Raw genomic sequence first — 16782 nt, 5'->3', positions numbered from 1 at the left:
CAGAGAGAGGTCAACCTGGATGTGCAGAGTTTCAAAGACACAGGAGAAGCTTCTGCAAGCCCAGGAAGAAGAGGACAATGGCAAAGGTCAGATGTCTAGACAGGAGGGCTGGAGCAGGGCTTTAGAACCTGAGAAGAGCGTGGATGACTAAGGCTGTCAACAGCAAAGGAAGGAGATAAGAGAACTATCGGGATTTCCCGTCTCACACACACAACAAAGTTGGGTGATTCTGGGGCTGGGGTATGGCCCAGCTGATAGAGTGCCCGCCTTGTATGCATAAAGTTCTGTGTTCAATCCCCAGAAGCTTATAAAAATAAGGAGCGGTGTAACCTAAGCCACTCAGGGATCAGTGGTTCAAAGCCATCCTTCACTTTTTTAAAAATATTTATTTATTTATTATGTATATAATATTCTGTATATGTGTGGATTCTGCAGGCCAGAAGAGGGCACCAGATCTCATTACAGATGGTTGTGAGCCACCATGTGGTTGCCGGGAATTGAACTCAGGACCTTTGGAAGAGCAGGCAATGCTCTTAACCACTGAGCCATCTCCAGCCCCCACCATCCTCCACTTTAAAGAGAGTTTGAGGCCAGTCTGGGCCACATGAGACCTTGTCTCAAGAGAAAAACGTTGTGATTTGCGAACAGCACACTGATAGGTTTTCCTAATGGTCCACAAACTGACCCGGAAATGCAGGCTCCTTCTTTATGACACAAAGTCCCCCATGTGGCTTCACTTTTATTCATAATTAGACATTACCTACTTAGTGGAACTCTACAGAAAAAATTAGTGAGCTATAAAAATCTGATATAAGTAAAACCAGAAGGAGCCTGGAGTGCCCTGCGAAATGAAGTCAGTATCTCCTGAGCAGTCGGTTGACAGGACGCGCGGCAATGAACCACTGCGTTCAGACAGCTCCTCTCCGCCCACATTCTGACCCTTGCTCTAGAATCAGCACGTTCCCAGTACTGCCGCAAATTGGGCAAAGTGAGAAATCACAGTTATTCTTGCTTAAGTTTCAGATTTGAGTTAGTTCAGCCATGAATTTGTTGGCTGCGGGCTGCTTAGAACTCTACAGTTAGTCCCACTGCACACTGACTACAGGTAAGACCCAGCATACACTGACTATAGTTAATCCCAACACACACTGACTACAGTCAGTACCACTGCACACTGCCTACAGTCAGTCCCACTGCACACACTGCCTACAGTCAGTCCCACTGCACACACTGACTACAGTCAGTCCCACTACAGTCAGTCCCACTGCACACACTGACTACAGTTAGTTCCACTGCACACACCAACTACAGTTAGTCCCACTGCACACACCGACTACAGTTAGCCCCACTGCACACACTGACTACAGTCAGTCCCACTGCACACACTGACTACAGTTAGCCCCACGGCACACACTGCCTACAGTCAGTCCCACTGCACACAATGACTACAGTCAGTCCCAATGCACACATTGCCTACAGTCAGTCCCACTGCACACACTGACTACAGTCAGTCCCACTGCACACACTGACTACAGGTAAGACCCAGTGCACACTGACTGGCCTTCAGTTGGCTGTGGGGTACTGCTAAGGGATGCACAGAAGGAAAGACAGCTACAGACGTAAGGACTCTGTGTATTACACAGGTGGGGGTCAGACCCCTACACACCAATTGCTGAGTGCAGACCTGTCTCCACTCAGCACCAACTCACCTAAAATTCAGTTTTCCCATGGAAAGAGATGGCATGCCTTTAATTCTACTATTTAGGAGGCAGAAGCAGGTGGATCTCTGTGGGGTTGAGGACAGCCTCGTCTATATAGCTGCACCTCGAGATCCTGTCTCTGAACAAACAAAAATCCCAAGCCCGGGTTTTCCCATCTGTAAAACTGGGTAAGAATGGTCAAGCGAGGCATTAAGAACGTGCTAAGCCACATGCATCTCAACTTTAAAATGCGGAAGCACTACCAAATACACCTAACAGGGTGAAAGCAAGCATGCAAGCTGGCATGGTGGCCCAGACACTGGTTATCTCCTAACTACGGCGATGGAGGCAGAAGATAAGGAAATCTAGATCACTCTTAGCTACAAATTGAGTTTGAGGCCATCCTGGGCTACGTAAGACCTGTTCTCATACACACAAAGTAAGAAGCATAAGCTTAGCTCAAAGAACATGAATCTTCAACATATTCTAGTGGGGACTGGAGAGATGGGTCGGTGGTGAAGAGAACTTGCTGCTCTCCTACAGGACTCGAGTTTGATTCCCAGCACCCACATGGTAACTCACAGCCACCCACAACTCTAGTTCCAGGGGATCTGACCCCCTCTGCTGACCTCTGTGAGCAACAGGCACATAAGCGGTGTACATGTATCCATGGAGGCAAAACGCCCACAAACATAAAATAAGTAAATCATAAATCTAAATTTTAAAAATTTGTGCAAGTTCTTAGAATATATTAAAATATAAGTTTAAGTGTGGTAGTGCGTGCCTACAATTCCAGCACTTGAGGTGGGAGAATTTGAGGCCCAAGAGCTGTGACTAACAGGCCACATGGTGAGGCTGTGACACAATCAATCAATCAATCAATAAATAAATAAGCAAATAAATAAATCAACAATTTAAAACTAAATTTAAAAAAATCTCTATCATGGCTGCTGAATTTTGGGGACAGATACAGGGTCCTACTAGGAACAGGACTTCTAAAATGTTTGGAAGGCTATGGTGCAGGGCCACTTTTGCTGGCTATAAGCGAAGTCCCCCGAACCAAAGATAGCACACTGTGTTTATGCCCTTTGATGAAACCAGAGATGTACTTATGTGTTTATACAAAGCCAAAAACAACACAGTGACTCTTGGAGGCAAACCAAACAAAGCCAGAGTGATCAGGGGAAAGGTGATCTGGGGAACTTGGGCCCATGGCAACAGTGGTAAAGTTCGCGTCAAATTCCTTCAAAGGCCACTGGGCACAGAATCTGTGTGAGGCTGCACCCCTCCCAGATATAAACTAGTGAAAAATAAATAAAGGTGTATTTGTAAAAAACAAAAAACATAAAAACAAAAGCAAAAGCAAAACACTCCACCACATATAATGAAAATATGTTCTTTGTTATTTGTTTTAACTTTGCTTAAAATTTTACAATTTCTTTCATATAAAAATTTAATAGACAAGAGTAGCATCTTCCATTTTTCTTTTATGATTCCTGACCTGATGTCAAGGCAGTAAACTCCTTCCAGCCTTAATATTACACTCTTTATAACCTTGATATGGAATTGATTTTTGTGTGAGATATGAGGGGGATTTAACTTGAACTTTTCTGACTAAATTAGGCAACTGACTGAAATCAAAGCAGGATAACCCATCACCGCCCTCAGACCTCAGTCTCCGTCTCTCAGGGCCGCACTTCTGTGCACAAGCTCCCGCACTGCAGGTCACAGGTCCACCGTCTTCCTACGCTGGAGGGGCCATTCCATTACTGTGCCTCGGAACAGACTCAGAGGTCTAGAAGGGCAAGTCTCTTGCCTTATATTATTATTATTACTCTCAATTTTAAAAAAGTTAGGGTCTGGAGAATGGGCTCAGCAGTTAAGAGCACTTGCTGCTCTTGTAGGGGACCTGAGTTCGACTCCCAATACCCACATGATGGCTTTACAACCATCGGTAATTGCAGTCCCGGGAGATCCAATGCCATCTTCTGACCTCCTGTGAACACCAGGCACACACGTAGTGCACTTACACATGCAGACAAAACATTCATACATATAAAATAATAATGCTAATACATCTTTAACAAAGAATTACATTTCTTTATCTTGTGTGCATGTCTATGCACACACAAACATGCCACTGTGCACACGCGGAGGTCAGAGCACAGCCTGCAGGAGTCTGTTATCTCCTTCTACCACGTGGGTGCTGGGGATCAAACTCGGTCAGGGCTTTGCAGCAAGCACCTTAACTCACTGAGCCTTCTTGTCGGCCCCAACTCTTTCTTCTAAAATAAAGATTTTAACGAAATAGATTTAATTTTTAAAAAATACTTAAAAATAAAATTCACACTCACCTAGACAGGTCTTCTGACGTTTGGCAAATAGATACACTTGTGTGGGCACAACCTCAAACGAGATGGGCAGCATTTTATCATCCCAGAAAATCCCTTCAAGTTCCCACAGTCCTCCGCACAAATCAACTACTGACATAAATCTCTATAGCCGAGGACTAGTCTAGCCCTTTCTAGAACTTAATCTAAACAGAATCACATGATCTGTACTCTTTCCTACCTGCTTCTGGCACACAGAGTATGGCCATGGGATTCACCCAGGTTGTCTCATGCAACAGTAGCTTGTTCCCGGTTCACTGCTAAGTGACGCTCCCCTGAGCACTACTGCGCACTGTGTTTCACTCGTCCCTAACAGAAACTGGGGGTGTTTTCAGTACCCGCTATTGTTAGTAAATCTGCCACAGACATTTGCCTCCAAATCTTTGTACAGACACAGGTTTCCATGCCTCTCGAGTGAATGGTTACAGACACACAGACATGCATGTTTCACTTCTTACAAGCTTTTTTCTAAGTTTGAGGTGACCCACACTTGAAAGACTGTTGCTGGGAGCTCTGCTGGCCTTGAGAGAGTGGCCCACAGTAGGTCTTGCTCTCGTGTGAGGCCTTGACACCTATGACATGGCCTGGCAGCGCCTCTGCTGCATACCCGGCGTCGAGAGTTCTCCACTGCAAGAGTGGGGACTCCGATGTCCCAGCACTACTTTTCCTCGTCACTCCCACCCTGCCTCCTCTCTGCTGCCATCCTAGGGCAGAGCTGTAGGTGGGAAACCTCAGTGTTTCTGCCCAAGGAGCAACATCTCAGACTCCCTGCAGTCCTCCCACAGATGTCTAATACCCCTGGATGGGCCATCCCGCAAACTCCCCCTGCTTCGGATGCCCAGTGCTGCTCCAGGTATCTCTGAGTGGCAGAAGCCACCACTACCCGTCCCACTTGGACCTCTGAACAGAGGGGGTGCTGAGAACTGAACTCGGGTCCTTTGTCGTATGCCAATTAGCTCAGTTCAGCCTGTCCTTTTGAAATACCAGACACAATTTCCAAGTGACTTGCTCCCTGAGGTTTTTAGCAGCAACCAGATGAGAAGCGCATATGTCAGGCCCTTCTGTTACAATCCTTCACAAATATGAAGCTGAGCGGATTTATGTCACTTCAGATAAACACGGAGGCATACATTTGTAAAGATCCCACCACACAGGAAAGAGTCCTGGAAGATCCATTTTATTAAGAAGAAATAACAGAACTTTAAATCAATATGCATAGTTTCCATGAAACAGGGCACTGGAATCATTTCTAAAGGAGACACCTACCTCTTAGCCAACGCAATGGTCCATATAATCAGGAAAGAGAAACTCAAGTACTTTATCCCTGCTTGGGAAGAAGAAACGGAAGGACGCCTAAAGCTTTCTAACCCTGAGGAGTACGTTGGTTTGCTTAGTAATTTGTAAAAATAACTGTGTGAAAGACAGATGTGTATATTTTTATCACATTATAATATTAATTCTACTGTGTGTGTGTACGTCACTTTGAATGTAATTGACTCCCATAATCTCACAGATTAGAAGGTGTGGCCTTGTTGAAGAAAGTGTGCCACTGTGGGGGGCTTTGAAGTTTCCTTTGCTCAGGACACTGCCCAGGGTCTCAGTCAACTTTCCTGCTGCCTGAGAGATACAGGACTTTCAGCCACCTTCTGTCTGCACACTGCCATGTTCCCGCCATGATGATAAGGGACAGAACCTCTGAAACCATGCTTTCTTTATAAGAGATGCCAAACCTTGTCTCAGGAAACCAAAAAATAACAACAACAACAACAACAATAACAATAATAATGACTTGCAATGATCACAGTGCTTCTTCACAGCAATAAAAACCCTAAGACGGTATGTATATTTGTCTGTGTGTATGTGACTGTATGTGTATGTATACATGTATGTATATGAATGAATATGGGTATACGAGTGTGGATATGTACATAAGCATGTATGCATATGTGTAAGTATGAGTGTGTGTATTATATGTGTGTATGAGTGTGAGTATGCATGCATGTATATGCATGTGTGAGTATGTGTGTTATATGTAGGTATGTGTGAATATGTGTATGTCAGCGTGTAGGTGTGTGTACATGTGTATATGAGTGTATATTATGTATGTCAGTGTATGTATGTGTGCATGTGGGTGTTTATGTGTATATGTGCATATGTGAGTACATATGTGTGTGTATATGCACATGTGTGTGTATGCAGTGCTGAGGGCTGAACCCAGGGTTACATATTAGGCCAGAACTTTACCAGTTTTACCAGTAGTCATGTTCACAGCTCCATATATATATTTTTTTTCTCAGTTTTGAGACAAGATCACAGTATGTTGCCCAGACTAGCCTTGAAATCACCATGTGGTGCAGCAGATCTTGAGCTTTTGAGCTTTTGATCTTTTTTTTTTTTTTTAAATGGGGTGTTTGAGACAGGGTTTCTCTGTGTAGCTCTGGCTGCCCTGGAACTCACTCTGTATACCAGGCTGGCCTCAAACCTGGAGACTGGCCTGCCTCTGCCTGCCCAGTGCTGGACTGGTACCATGTCCAGTGAGCTTCTGATCTTTTAGTGTCAGCCTCCTGAGTAGCTATGATTAAGGACCTGGACCACTAGGCTCAGCTTATCTGCTTCTGAAACAGTGTCTTGGCATAGGGCCCAGGCCACGTCAGTTTCTGGCTGTGGGGTTTGTAAGTGTGTGTACAACATCTCGTTTTCATGTTATTTTTCATCTGAAATAACTTCGTTAAAAGATTTGGTTTTGTTATTTTATTTATTTATTTATTTTGCTTTTCTGAATCAGTGACTCAACTGTGTAGCCTTGGCTGGCCTGGCTCACTATTTAGACTAGGCTGGCCTCAAAGTCACAGAGACCTGCCTGCCTCTGCCTCCTGGTGCTGGGATTAAAGGCCTATGCCACCACACCTGGCTTTTAAATTATTTTAAATGGTGTGCGTATATGTGCACGTGTGTGTGTGTGTGTGTGTGTGTGTGTGTGTGTGTGTGTATTTATGTGAAACAGGTATTCATGGAGACCAAAGCATCTGATTTCTCAAAGCTAGAGTTGAGTCACCTGACATGGGTGCCGGGAACTGAACTTGGGTCCTCTGCAAGAGCAGCAACCTCTTTTAACCACTGAGCCATCTCTTTAGCTCTCTCTATGGCACTGTATAAAACAGGTTGATAACCAGGCTATCTCAAACTACTCTTTGAAGCATCTGATCCAGGCCTCTGGTATATGTTTTTATCCATAAGCTGTCTAAGGCTAAGTAAATTGCACCCCTCTACAATAAGCCCTATAATCGCCAGAACTGCAAAACTTCTATCTGGAAGATACTCACACCTTTTATCCCAGCACTTGGAAGGCAGAGGCAGGCAGCTCCCTGTGAGTTTGAGGTTAGGCCGTCTACATCATGAGTCCTAGTCCAGCCAGAGCTACATAGAGAGACCCTACACACACACACACACACACACACACACACACACACACACACACACCAACCTCCAACAAGGCAACTATTAGGGCCTGCCTCTTTTGCTGAGTGGAGGCCTCTCTCTGCCTTGGTATCCCACCCAGGTTTGCTCCTCTTCCTCTCATACTACAACACAGAGATTCCACAGTGAGACAAACTCAACATCCTATTCCAAGTCAAAGATGTAAGAGGCTTGAGAGAGAGAATGTCAGGAACATTGTGATTACTGGTTAATCAGCTCACAACACAAAACACAGCTGGTGGTGACTAAGAATGAGCCACCCAGGCCCACAGACAGCACACTGGCTGTAAGTAGCTGCCACCGTAACCTAATCAACCTCCCTGTCCCCTCCTCAACCTCCCTTCCCACTTTTTTTTTTTCTTTTTTGAGCCAGAGTTTCACTAGGTGACATAAGCTGTTCTGGACCTCTCTATGTAGACCAGATTAGCCTCGAACTCACAGAGATCTGCATGCCTCTACCTCCCAATTACTGTACCACGTGGGCCGCCAGTTCCAGGTTCTGTCTCTTTTGGAGGTTTCCCCCGGTCTTCCCTCTTATTCCCTCCTTCGCTTTTTAATACCTCTTTGAGAGCCCTTTCTCTCTCTCTTTATCAAGTAGAATACAGAATTAAATCCTTTTCAAAGTTTGCTATAGTTTTCAATATGAAATGGGTCTTAAAGATGGAAAATCAGAGTTCAATTCCAGCTCAACTGTGTGACCCTGGTACATTAATTAAGCAGCTGGGGTTTGTCCAACTGGAAAATAAAAATTAAAGACATCTTCACAGACTGGTATTAAGAATTAAATTAGGTGAAATAAAATGTATCTATTGTCTGGCTGAACGCCTGCTATTATGGGTCTTCCATAATGCTAATTCCTTTCTACTTAACTAGGAAAATATTATTTGATCCTTAGTTATGACTTCGATGGGGACGTTTCCCACTGACATGGAGCCACTGCTCAGAATTCTATACTGTCTGATACAGAGGTTCCTTACCTTGGGCCCAATCTTAATTCTAAGAATAAATCAAGGCAGAAAAAATTGAATAACTTCTTGAAACACAAAATTGTGATAATTATAAGCTAAGCCTTTAAAACACACACACACACACACACACAGAGTGTCATATAGCCCAGGATGACCTTGAACTCACTATGTGGCCAAGAATGACCCTGAACTTCTGATCCTGACTTCACCTTCTGAGTACTAGGATTACAGGTGGGAGCCACCAGAACTAGCTTTATTGGTGCTGGGCGTTGTGCATGCTAGGTAGGAACTCCACCAACTGAGCCCAGTCCCAGCCCAAGCTAAACATTTAAGAGGCACGAACATTCTATACAAAGCCATAAAAATTTAGTATGGTATTTAAAATTTCACCTTAAAATTACCCAAGTAGTTTGGACCATGTGAGAAAAATCTGGTCTGTTTCACAGCAACAGCTGTTGAGTTAGGGCCTCAGGACAGTGGCAGCCAGGTGCCAGCTGCATCTTCCACCTCATTTTAACTTTGCCCCAGAGACTGACCCTACTCTCTAGACCAGTTAGTTATATGCTGGCATCCAGGAGCTGTCCGTAAAAATAAAACCGGTTTTGAGAAGAATCCTACTAAGCCTGGTTTCCTAAATCAGGCTAAGATGAAACAAAACGGCCAAAGAAGAGGCAGGGGGTTCCCCGTGTGGTGCTTCACGCTGTAGCCAAGAACGGAATGTGCAATGATGGGTGTCAGTGAGGTCATTCTCTCAACTGCATGCCTGTAACACAGAGGGCACCGGGGAACAGAAACCAGACCGGTCAGGCCGTGAGGGGGACACTACGTCACACCCGAGACCAGACGCTCATATGGAGGGAAGGGGTTGGGAGTTGCTGGGTCACTGGTATCCGAGTTAGACCCAAGTTCAATACCAACGGGCTGAAAAGATGAAGGAGACAGTGTCCCCAGGGGAAATAAAACAAAGACAACACCAAACTGAAAACGCAAGGGAAAGGAAAGATCAAAGTTCTGAGGACAGAAAAATAAACCAACTTAAATACCAAACCCCAAGGCAGTAACCGAGAAGTAAGGGTGGGGTGCATTTAACTAATTAAAAAAAAAGACAAGAGCCTTCAGGAACTTGAAGTCCGGGTACAGTCTGAAGTTTGAACCCAAGAAGAGCACATTCTCACCGAGCACGTGAAGGAAAAGGAGACACGCCACAGCATGCAGATTGAAGGGGGGGGGAAGCATCAAAGCTCTCAGCCTGCAGCGACTGGAGGGTGGGAGGTGTCTATGCCTACTCCCCACAGGCATGGCAGCCACAGGTAAGCTACAGGCTTGGCGGGAACTGCAGTGGCCATACTTACTAGAGTCTTCTTCCCATTGGAGCAGGTGCAGCTTCCAAGCAGAATAATACAAAAATCCCAGGACCAGGAAGAGGCAGAGGGCTAGCAGCAGATTGCGCACAAATACCAAGAGTCCCATCTTCACATGATTTACCATGTTCTACATGACCTAAGAGCAAAAATAAAAAAGCTATTAAAATATAGAGCCATTATCATCCTTATGCATGAAGAAACTTCAGAGCCGGTTTCCACGTGAAGAGCAATCACTGACTCATGGCAAGGCACCTGTCTCAAGGAGCCCTTTCTGGATCGCTTAGCACCAAGTCATCCATGACCACGCCCATGCCAACAGCCATTTTTGTAAAAGTGTACTTTTTTTTGGTTTCCGGTTTTTGTTGGTTTTTTGAGACAGGGTTTCTCTGTGTAACAACCCTGGCTGTCCTGGAACTCTTTTTATAGACCAGGCTGGCCTCAAACTCACAGAGATCCACCTGCGGTGCCTCCCCATTGCTGATGTTAAAGGCGTGCCCCACCATGACTGCCTTGTAGAAGTTTATTTTTATTCCATGTGTATTGAATATTTTGTCAGTGTGAATGTGTGTGTATGTGTGTACCATGTGTGTGTACTGTGTGTGTACCATGTGTGTGTCTAGTGCCTGCAGAGGCCACAAGAGGACATCAGATCCCCTGAAAATGGAGGTACAGATGGCTGTGCCCTGTCATGTGGATACTGGGAACTGAACCTGGGTCCTCTGAAATAGTGGCAAATGTTCTTAACGACCAAGCCAACTCTCTAGCCTCTTAATTCTTAAAAAAGATTTTTAAAAGCTTTATGTTTATCTATGGGTGTACCGACATGCCTATGTGTACATCGCGTGCATTCAGGCACCAGGGATCCCCTGTAACTGGAATTACAGGCAATTGCGAGCAGCCCAAGTGGAGGGGGTGCTAAAAACCCAACCTGAATCCTCTAGAAAAACAACACATGTTCTTAACCACTGAGCCCTCTCTCTAGCCCTTTGTTAATTATGCAAATCCTCCTGCGTGTGGTGGGGCATATTCAACCATGAGTGCAGGTGCCCTAGGAGTCCAGAAGAGGACCTCAGCTCCCCCAGAACTGAGTTACCGGTGCTTGTGAGCCACTCGAGGCGGGTGCTGGGAACTATGTTCCTTCCCCCAAATCAGTTTATATTCTGCATCCATTTTGGACAGAGCACCATTGCTTTGTTCTCTTTTGTATCGTTCAAAACAAGGGTCTTCTCTACCCAGCCTCGGCTGACTTAGAACTTGCCAGTGTACCCCAGATTGGCCCCAAGGCTATGATCTTTCTGTCTAAGCCTCTGAGTGCTGGCTGAGACTTCACACGTGTGCCACCATGATTCTAACATAAAATCTGAAAATGTTGCTGCCATGCTCAAACACCTTTGAATTTATTTTCTTCTGCTGCTAAATCAAGGTAGGGACAGACTAAACAGTTTATAGTAAAATACATTCATTATCTCAGAGTCCCGAAGGCCAACACCCATTACTGAGGAGCTCAGCCAGGTCCTTAGTGTACAGTCACGTGAGACCGAGCCAGTGTGTCAGGGGCTGCACATTTCCCAGAAGGCCCAGAAAAGAACGCCACTCCGTACTCACTCCAGCTGCTACCCGAATCTCACTCCTGCAGCTGGCTCCCTTGTAGGAAGGACCAGTCTTTACTTCTGTTATCTTTCTCCAACTTTCTACACAGCCCCCATGAGTCTTGGAGGCTAAGCGTCTCTCACTCTCAAATTTGCCCTTCTTTAGAGCCCCTTTCTGCTTTCAGCTGGAGAAATCCGTCACTTTCCAGGACTCCTGTGATTATACTGGGCCCATCTACTTAATCCAGGCTAACTGTCCTCTTTAAATGGCTATAATCTTCGTTTTATCTAGAAAGAGCCTTTGCCAAGTCAGGTGACAGATTCACAGGCTCCAACATTCAGGGTGCTGGCAGCTTCGGGGACCACTCTGCCTCAAGGATCTCTCGTTCCATCCTAAATTCTTCGGAAGTCTGCTCTATAGCGTAGGTCCCTGCCACTTTTCAGGCTGCCCCTGATTCTCTGAGCCTCATCAGTGCCCGGTACATTAGCCATTCTCTGAATGCCACCTCATTTCCCTTCCCAAGGCCTGCCTGTCTGGAACTCATTTCCCACCCCCTTTGCTGTATAGTACACCCTTTGATACAAACTAGATTGTAACCACCGTCCAAGAAGATTTCCCTGGGTCAGACCCCATACCCCTGTCTCAATCACTTAACCCAGTTACCAAATAACATGAAAAAGACACTGTGTAAACATTAGTAATGGAATATGGCTTAGAGGATAAGGTGCCTGCGGCTGAACTTAATGGCCTGAAATCATTCCATGCAACCCCCATGGCAGAAGCACAGAGCTGTCCTCTGACCTCCATGTGTGCTATGGCATGCCCGTCCAATCCCAACATACACAGTATAGAACGGGCCCACAGACCCATGCCAGGTGCCAATCACAAGCCCCAGCTGGCTTTCCCAGTACTTCTGACCCAGGGGCTACAAACCAGAGTTCTTCAGACTGCCTGCTTAGATTCCATTCATTTGTTGGACTGGCTCACAAATTCCAAAGAAACACTTGTATTTAGTAGTTGGATACAAGACATTACAAAGGATAAAGAAAAAGAGACATGTTAGGTCACATAAAGGAAAAGGGAAGAGGGCTTCCATGGCCTCTGCAGCTGGCACCCCAGGAATCTTGACTTGTTTAACTGCATCCTTTCATGTTTTGTGGAGACTCTGGTACGTGGACCAAAATTTACACCATGGCCATTGGTATCCAACTTCAAATCCCTGAAAAGCTTGGGGAATGAGACTAAAAGTCCCAACCCTTTACTCCAACCTCAGTCTCATCAGAAAAAAGCATAGTTTGAATGAGAACAGCCCCCTGCCATAGGCTACTATGTTTGAATATGTGGTCCACAGTTGGTGGAACTGTTACGGAAGGATTGGGAGGTGTGGCCCTGAGAAAGGCAATGTATTACTGGGGATAGGCTTTAAGGTTTCAAAAGATTCAAGTCATTCCCAGTGTCCCTCTCCCTGCCTCAGGGTTGGGTCTCAAGGTGTAAGCTCCAGAGTCACGCCTGCCTGCCTGATGCCATGGCTCCTGCCATGATGGTCAGGGACTAAACCTCTGAAACTGTAAGCCTAAAACTAAATGCTTTTTTTTATAGGTTGTCTTGGTCATGTTTTTTTTTTCATAGCAGCAGAAAAGGAACTAAGATAACCAGTCTCCAGCCTACAGCCATACAGCAGCTGCCACAGACACACATCAAGAGATCACCTCAGACAGTCTAAAGATTTTAGGAGTTATATTGCCAGGAGACAGAGGTGAAGACCAAATGTACATGTCACAATATCTCCAACAAAAATTTACCTTCTCTTATATAAAAATAATCCAAGCTTTAATTATTAACACACATGGGACAAGACAAACATAGTGGGATCACCAGTGGATTCATTTCTAGAATGACAGGCATGAGCTTATCTCTGTACCCATTAGTACATTTATTCGATGCTAAGCATATGCATATAAAGACCTGAGAGGCCATAATTGTTATGCTAGCTGCTCCTAGGGAACAGGATGGGGTGTGACATGTGGATCCTTGGGAGGCCTCTGCTTTCATTTATACATTTTAGAATTATATTTGTTATGAGTCACAGTATTGTCTCCATAACTGAAATTTACAATGCTTCTACTCAGCTCTGCAACAAACAGAAAGGAATCCTGTACAGGGGACCAGTGTGATGGCTCAGTGGGTGGGGTTGCCAGCTACCAAGCCTGGCGACCTGAGTTCAAGTCCAAAGAGTCATACATATGGTAGAAGGAAAGAATCAGACTTTTGTAAGTTGTCCTCTGACCTCCGTGTGTGTGCTGTGGCATATGCACACATAGAGATTAGTTAAAAGCCAGCCCTGTGCAGGAATGCCCATCAGCCACATAGATTCTAAAGATAAAATTAATGCCGGTTCAAATGCCCTATTAGCAAGGAAACCACAAATCTCGGGTTCTTTGCAGCATGTCTGCTGGGCCTTGACAGGAAGCTCACTGAACACTCAGAAGGGATCCCGGAGGAGGTGTGATGGCAGGATGCTGTAAGCTGCGTGGGTAGGGTTTAAAAGAGCGGCTGGGAGACTAGCAAGGGCAGGGGAGAAAACAGAAAGGTGTCCTGGCAGCTGTGAGAGCTGGCGGGAGAAGACAGGCACTCGATGGAAGCAGTGGGGTGCAGGGCACAGCGCTCAAAGGGACAGTGGCCAGCAGCAGTGGGGTAACAAGAACATTCTAACCTCTCGCTCACCCTTGGATCTGCTGTTCTGCTGGGTTTGTCAACTCCCAAATGGAAGCCAGAGGGCAAGGAAGTGAGGTGATGCAGCTCACCAAGGCCAGTCACTGCACACGGAGAAAGGGGGAACAGTGAACCCTCGAGGGCAGGGGAGTAAGTGCGGAACAGGAGGCGCTGGCCCGAGAGGAGGAAGCAAAGGACGCGGAACAACACGGACTGGTGCCTAGAGCACACTGCTGCGTGGAAGTGACCTGCAGAGAGACAAGTGCGCATATGGACAGTTTCATCCTGGCAACAACAAACCGGGATGCCCACAATTTAAAAGTTAACTGGACCTGAGGCTGGAGAGACAGCTCATGGTGAAGAGCACTGGCTGTTCTTACAGAAGACCTGAGTTTAACTCCTAGAACCCATATGGCAGCTAACAGCTGTCTCGAACTCCAGTTCTCAGGGGAGCCAACATTCCCTTCTGGTCTCCAAGGGTTCTTGTATATACATGGTGCATAGAAACTCACACAGGGATACACACACACATAAACAAATCTTTAGAAATTAGATTTGGACGGGTATACTTCACGGTCTATTTATACATATATTCACCTTCAGTCTTATTTAAAAAAAAAAAAACCAACATGCAAAGTTTTCCAAGTGAAACAGACACCAGAGACTCTTTAGATCTTGTCTTTTGTAGGCCTGCCCCTGAAGCCATCTTGTTTTGTGAGACACGGTCTCTCACTGAACCTAGCGCTCACCGATCAGCTAGGCTGGCTGGTCAGCGGGTCCCAGAGCTGGGATTAAAACCACAAGGCCCAACACCCAGCTTTTCATGTGGGTGACGGAGGTCAAGTTTGGGTCCTCAGGCCTACACAGTAGCCCCTTACCAACCGAGCCACCTCCCGGGCCCCAGAGACTTAAGCTTTTAGTAGCACAATGGGCTCTGTATCTTAACTGAGAACTAAAGAGCGAAAAACGACAGGAATAATCCATCCGCCTGCCAAGTGCACGTGATTCTTAGAGAGGGCAGAAACAATGGCACCAGCATCGCTCAGTGCAGCCAGGCGGTGACCACAGCCTTAGACTCGGGCAGACACAGGACAGGCCGCAAGTCCATCTGACAGATTTACCCATCTACCTAACAGAGTTCACGAGCAGCACTGCTACAAACACAGCAAGGAACAGGGAGACCCCGGGCTCCACTCCCAGGACCACAGAAACAGACAGAAACCCCATACATAGATGCTCCGCACCCTCACCGCCATAGGCCCTTTCAGGGGCTGAGATGGGCAGGACATGTGAGCACACACACAAATGTGCACGCGTGCTCTCTACACCTGCACTGGTCTTTACACACTGAGAACAATCAGCTCATGCTGGTACTCCCAATCCTAATACAAACCAAGTGATTAACTCTTGCTTTTCCCTTTCCAGCTTTCGGTCATTCAACATAGTCACTTCCTGCTGCCCCCTTGAGCCCTCCGTGGACTTCTGCCTCTCCCTGACCTTTGACCTTGCTCAGCCCCTAAAGTATATGATTCGTCTAATGAAAGTATTCAGAAAAGAAGGGAGGAAAAGAACTCATCTGTCTTAGGCATTCTCATTCTGCAGACAACCCCAAGGGGCTGGTTTATTTTACCGTCATTATGCTGACCATCGACGGCTGCTAAGTCATCTGATTCACAGACTCCTCTGACTTTCCCTCCCAAGGCCTTGTCCACGAGGTTGGCCATCACAGGTGATGTAGAACAAGGCCATTACCATCTTCACAAGAGCAGCTGTGACCTTCAAGCTCGGGCTGATTTGAATGACATTTCTTCACAGAAGTGGGTAGGGAGGATCACTGTGCCCTCGCCTGAGAGTCCAGCCTTTCCCTCTGAAGAGGCCTTCTCAGCCGTGTGAGTCTACACACACTGCAAGCGGTAACAAGGTACGGAGGAAGCGGAAGGGTTACTGGAGCAGGAGACTCAATCTATGCAGCCACGGAGAGGTTGCTATTCCATTCTTGGGGGGAGACGTTTTTGGTGGTGTAGCTGTTTCCGGGTTACCCATACTCCCGGAAGTAATCTCTCACTCATGCTCTGTAAGTAAGCCTATTAAACTTATTGGTTCACCAAGCTGGACTCAGGTGGAACCGTACATTGGTCTGCTGTCAGTGCCTTACCAGGGATGAGTAGATACTTGCTCACCTCTGGAAACGTTCCCAGGAGTGCCTCAGAAACCCTAGAAACAATGTTGGACACTCCCAACACACCGCTAATCATGGGCCAATCAAGCTTTAGGAATTTTACTTTCTGGCCACACCTGGAGCCCTCCACCCATCCTATCGGCTAGACTGTTATAACATGCTGTCCCTGGCCTCCCATAATCTCTGGTTCTGTATAGGCCTCATAGAAACCGATGGCCTCTGTCTGCACCCTCCCAACTCTCGCGCTCAGTAGCCAATGTAATACGACTGACTCTAGGAACAGACGTCTCACCACCCTTGGGTTATTTCCCAAGTCTAAGTCAGGCTCGCCCACCTCCCATGACACCGCCATCTCCCCACACACCCTCTCCAAAAGCCTTCTTTTCCCACCAGCAAACTTCT

At 46.3% G+C, this 16782-nt stretch overlaps 1 protein-coding gene and 1 pseudogene across 7 annotated transcripts in view; one reads left to right on the top strand and one right to left on the bottom strand.

Annotated features, from left to right (window-relative positions):
• The window catches only part of St3gal3 (ST3 beta-galactoside alpha-2,3-sialyltransferase 3), a 215113-nt gene that overhangs the window by 180698 nt on the left and 17633 nt on the right, over window positions 1–16782 (bottom strand). For 6 of the 7 annotated variants that reach the window (XM_085698784.2, XM_048450503.3, XM_048450505.3 and 3 more), the window contains exon 2: window positions 9888–10035. In XM_085698784.2, the coding sequence (XP_085554910.1) occupies window positions 9888–10023 (136 nt within the window). In that variant the 5' untranslated portion in view covers window positions 10024–10035. Of the gene's footprint in view, window positions 1–9887; window positions 10036–15831; window positions 15946–16782 lie in introns of those variants that run through there. The other variant, XM_085698786.2, reaches the window with a different exon arrangement.
• Window positions 2701–2999, top strand: LOC146892326 (large ribosomal subunit protein eL33 pseudogene; annotated as a pseudogene).

Source organism: Myodes glareolus, chromosome 3 (genome assembly GCF_982192425.1).
Source record: "Myodes glareolus chromosome 3, mMyoGla1.1, whole genome shotgun sequence".
Lineage (NCBI taxonomy): Eukaryota > Metazoa > Chordata > Mammalia > Rodentia > Cricetidae > Myodes > Myodes glareolus.
Note: the sequence above shows the minus strand (reverse complement) of the source record. Positions and strands in the feature narration are given on the sequence as shown.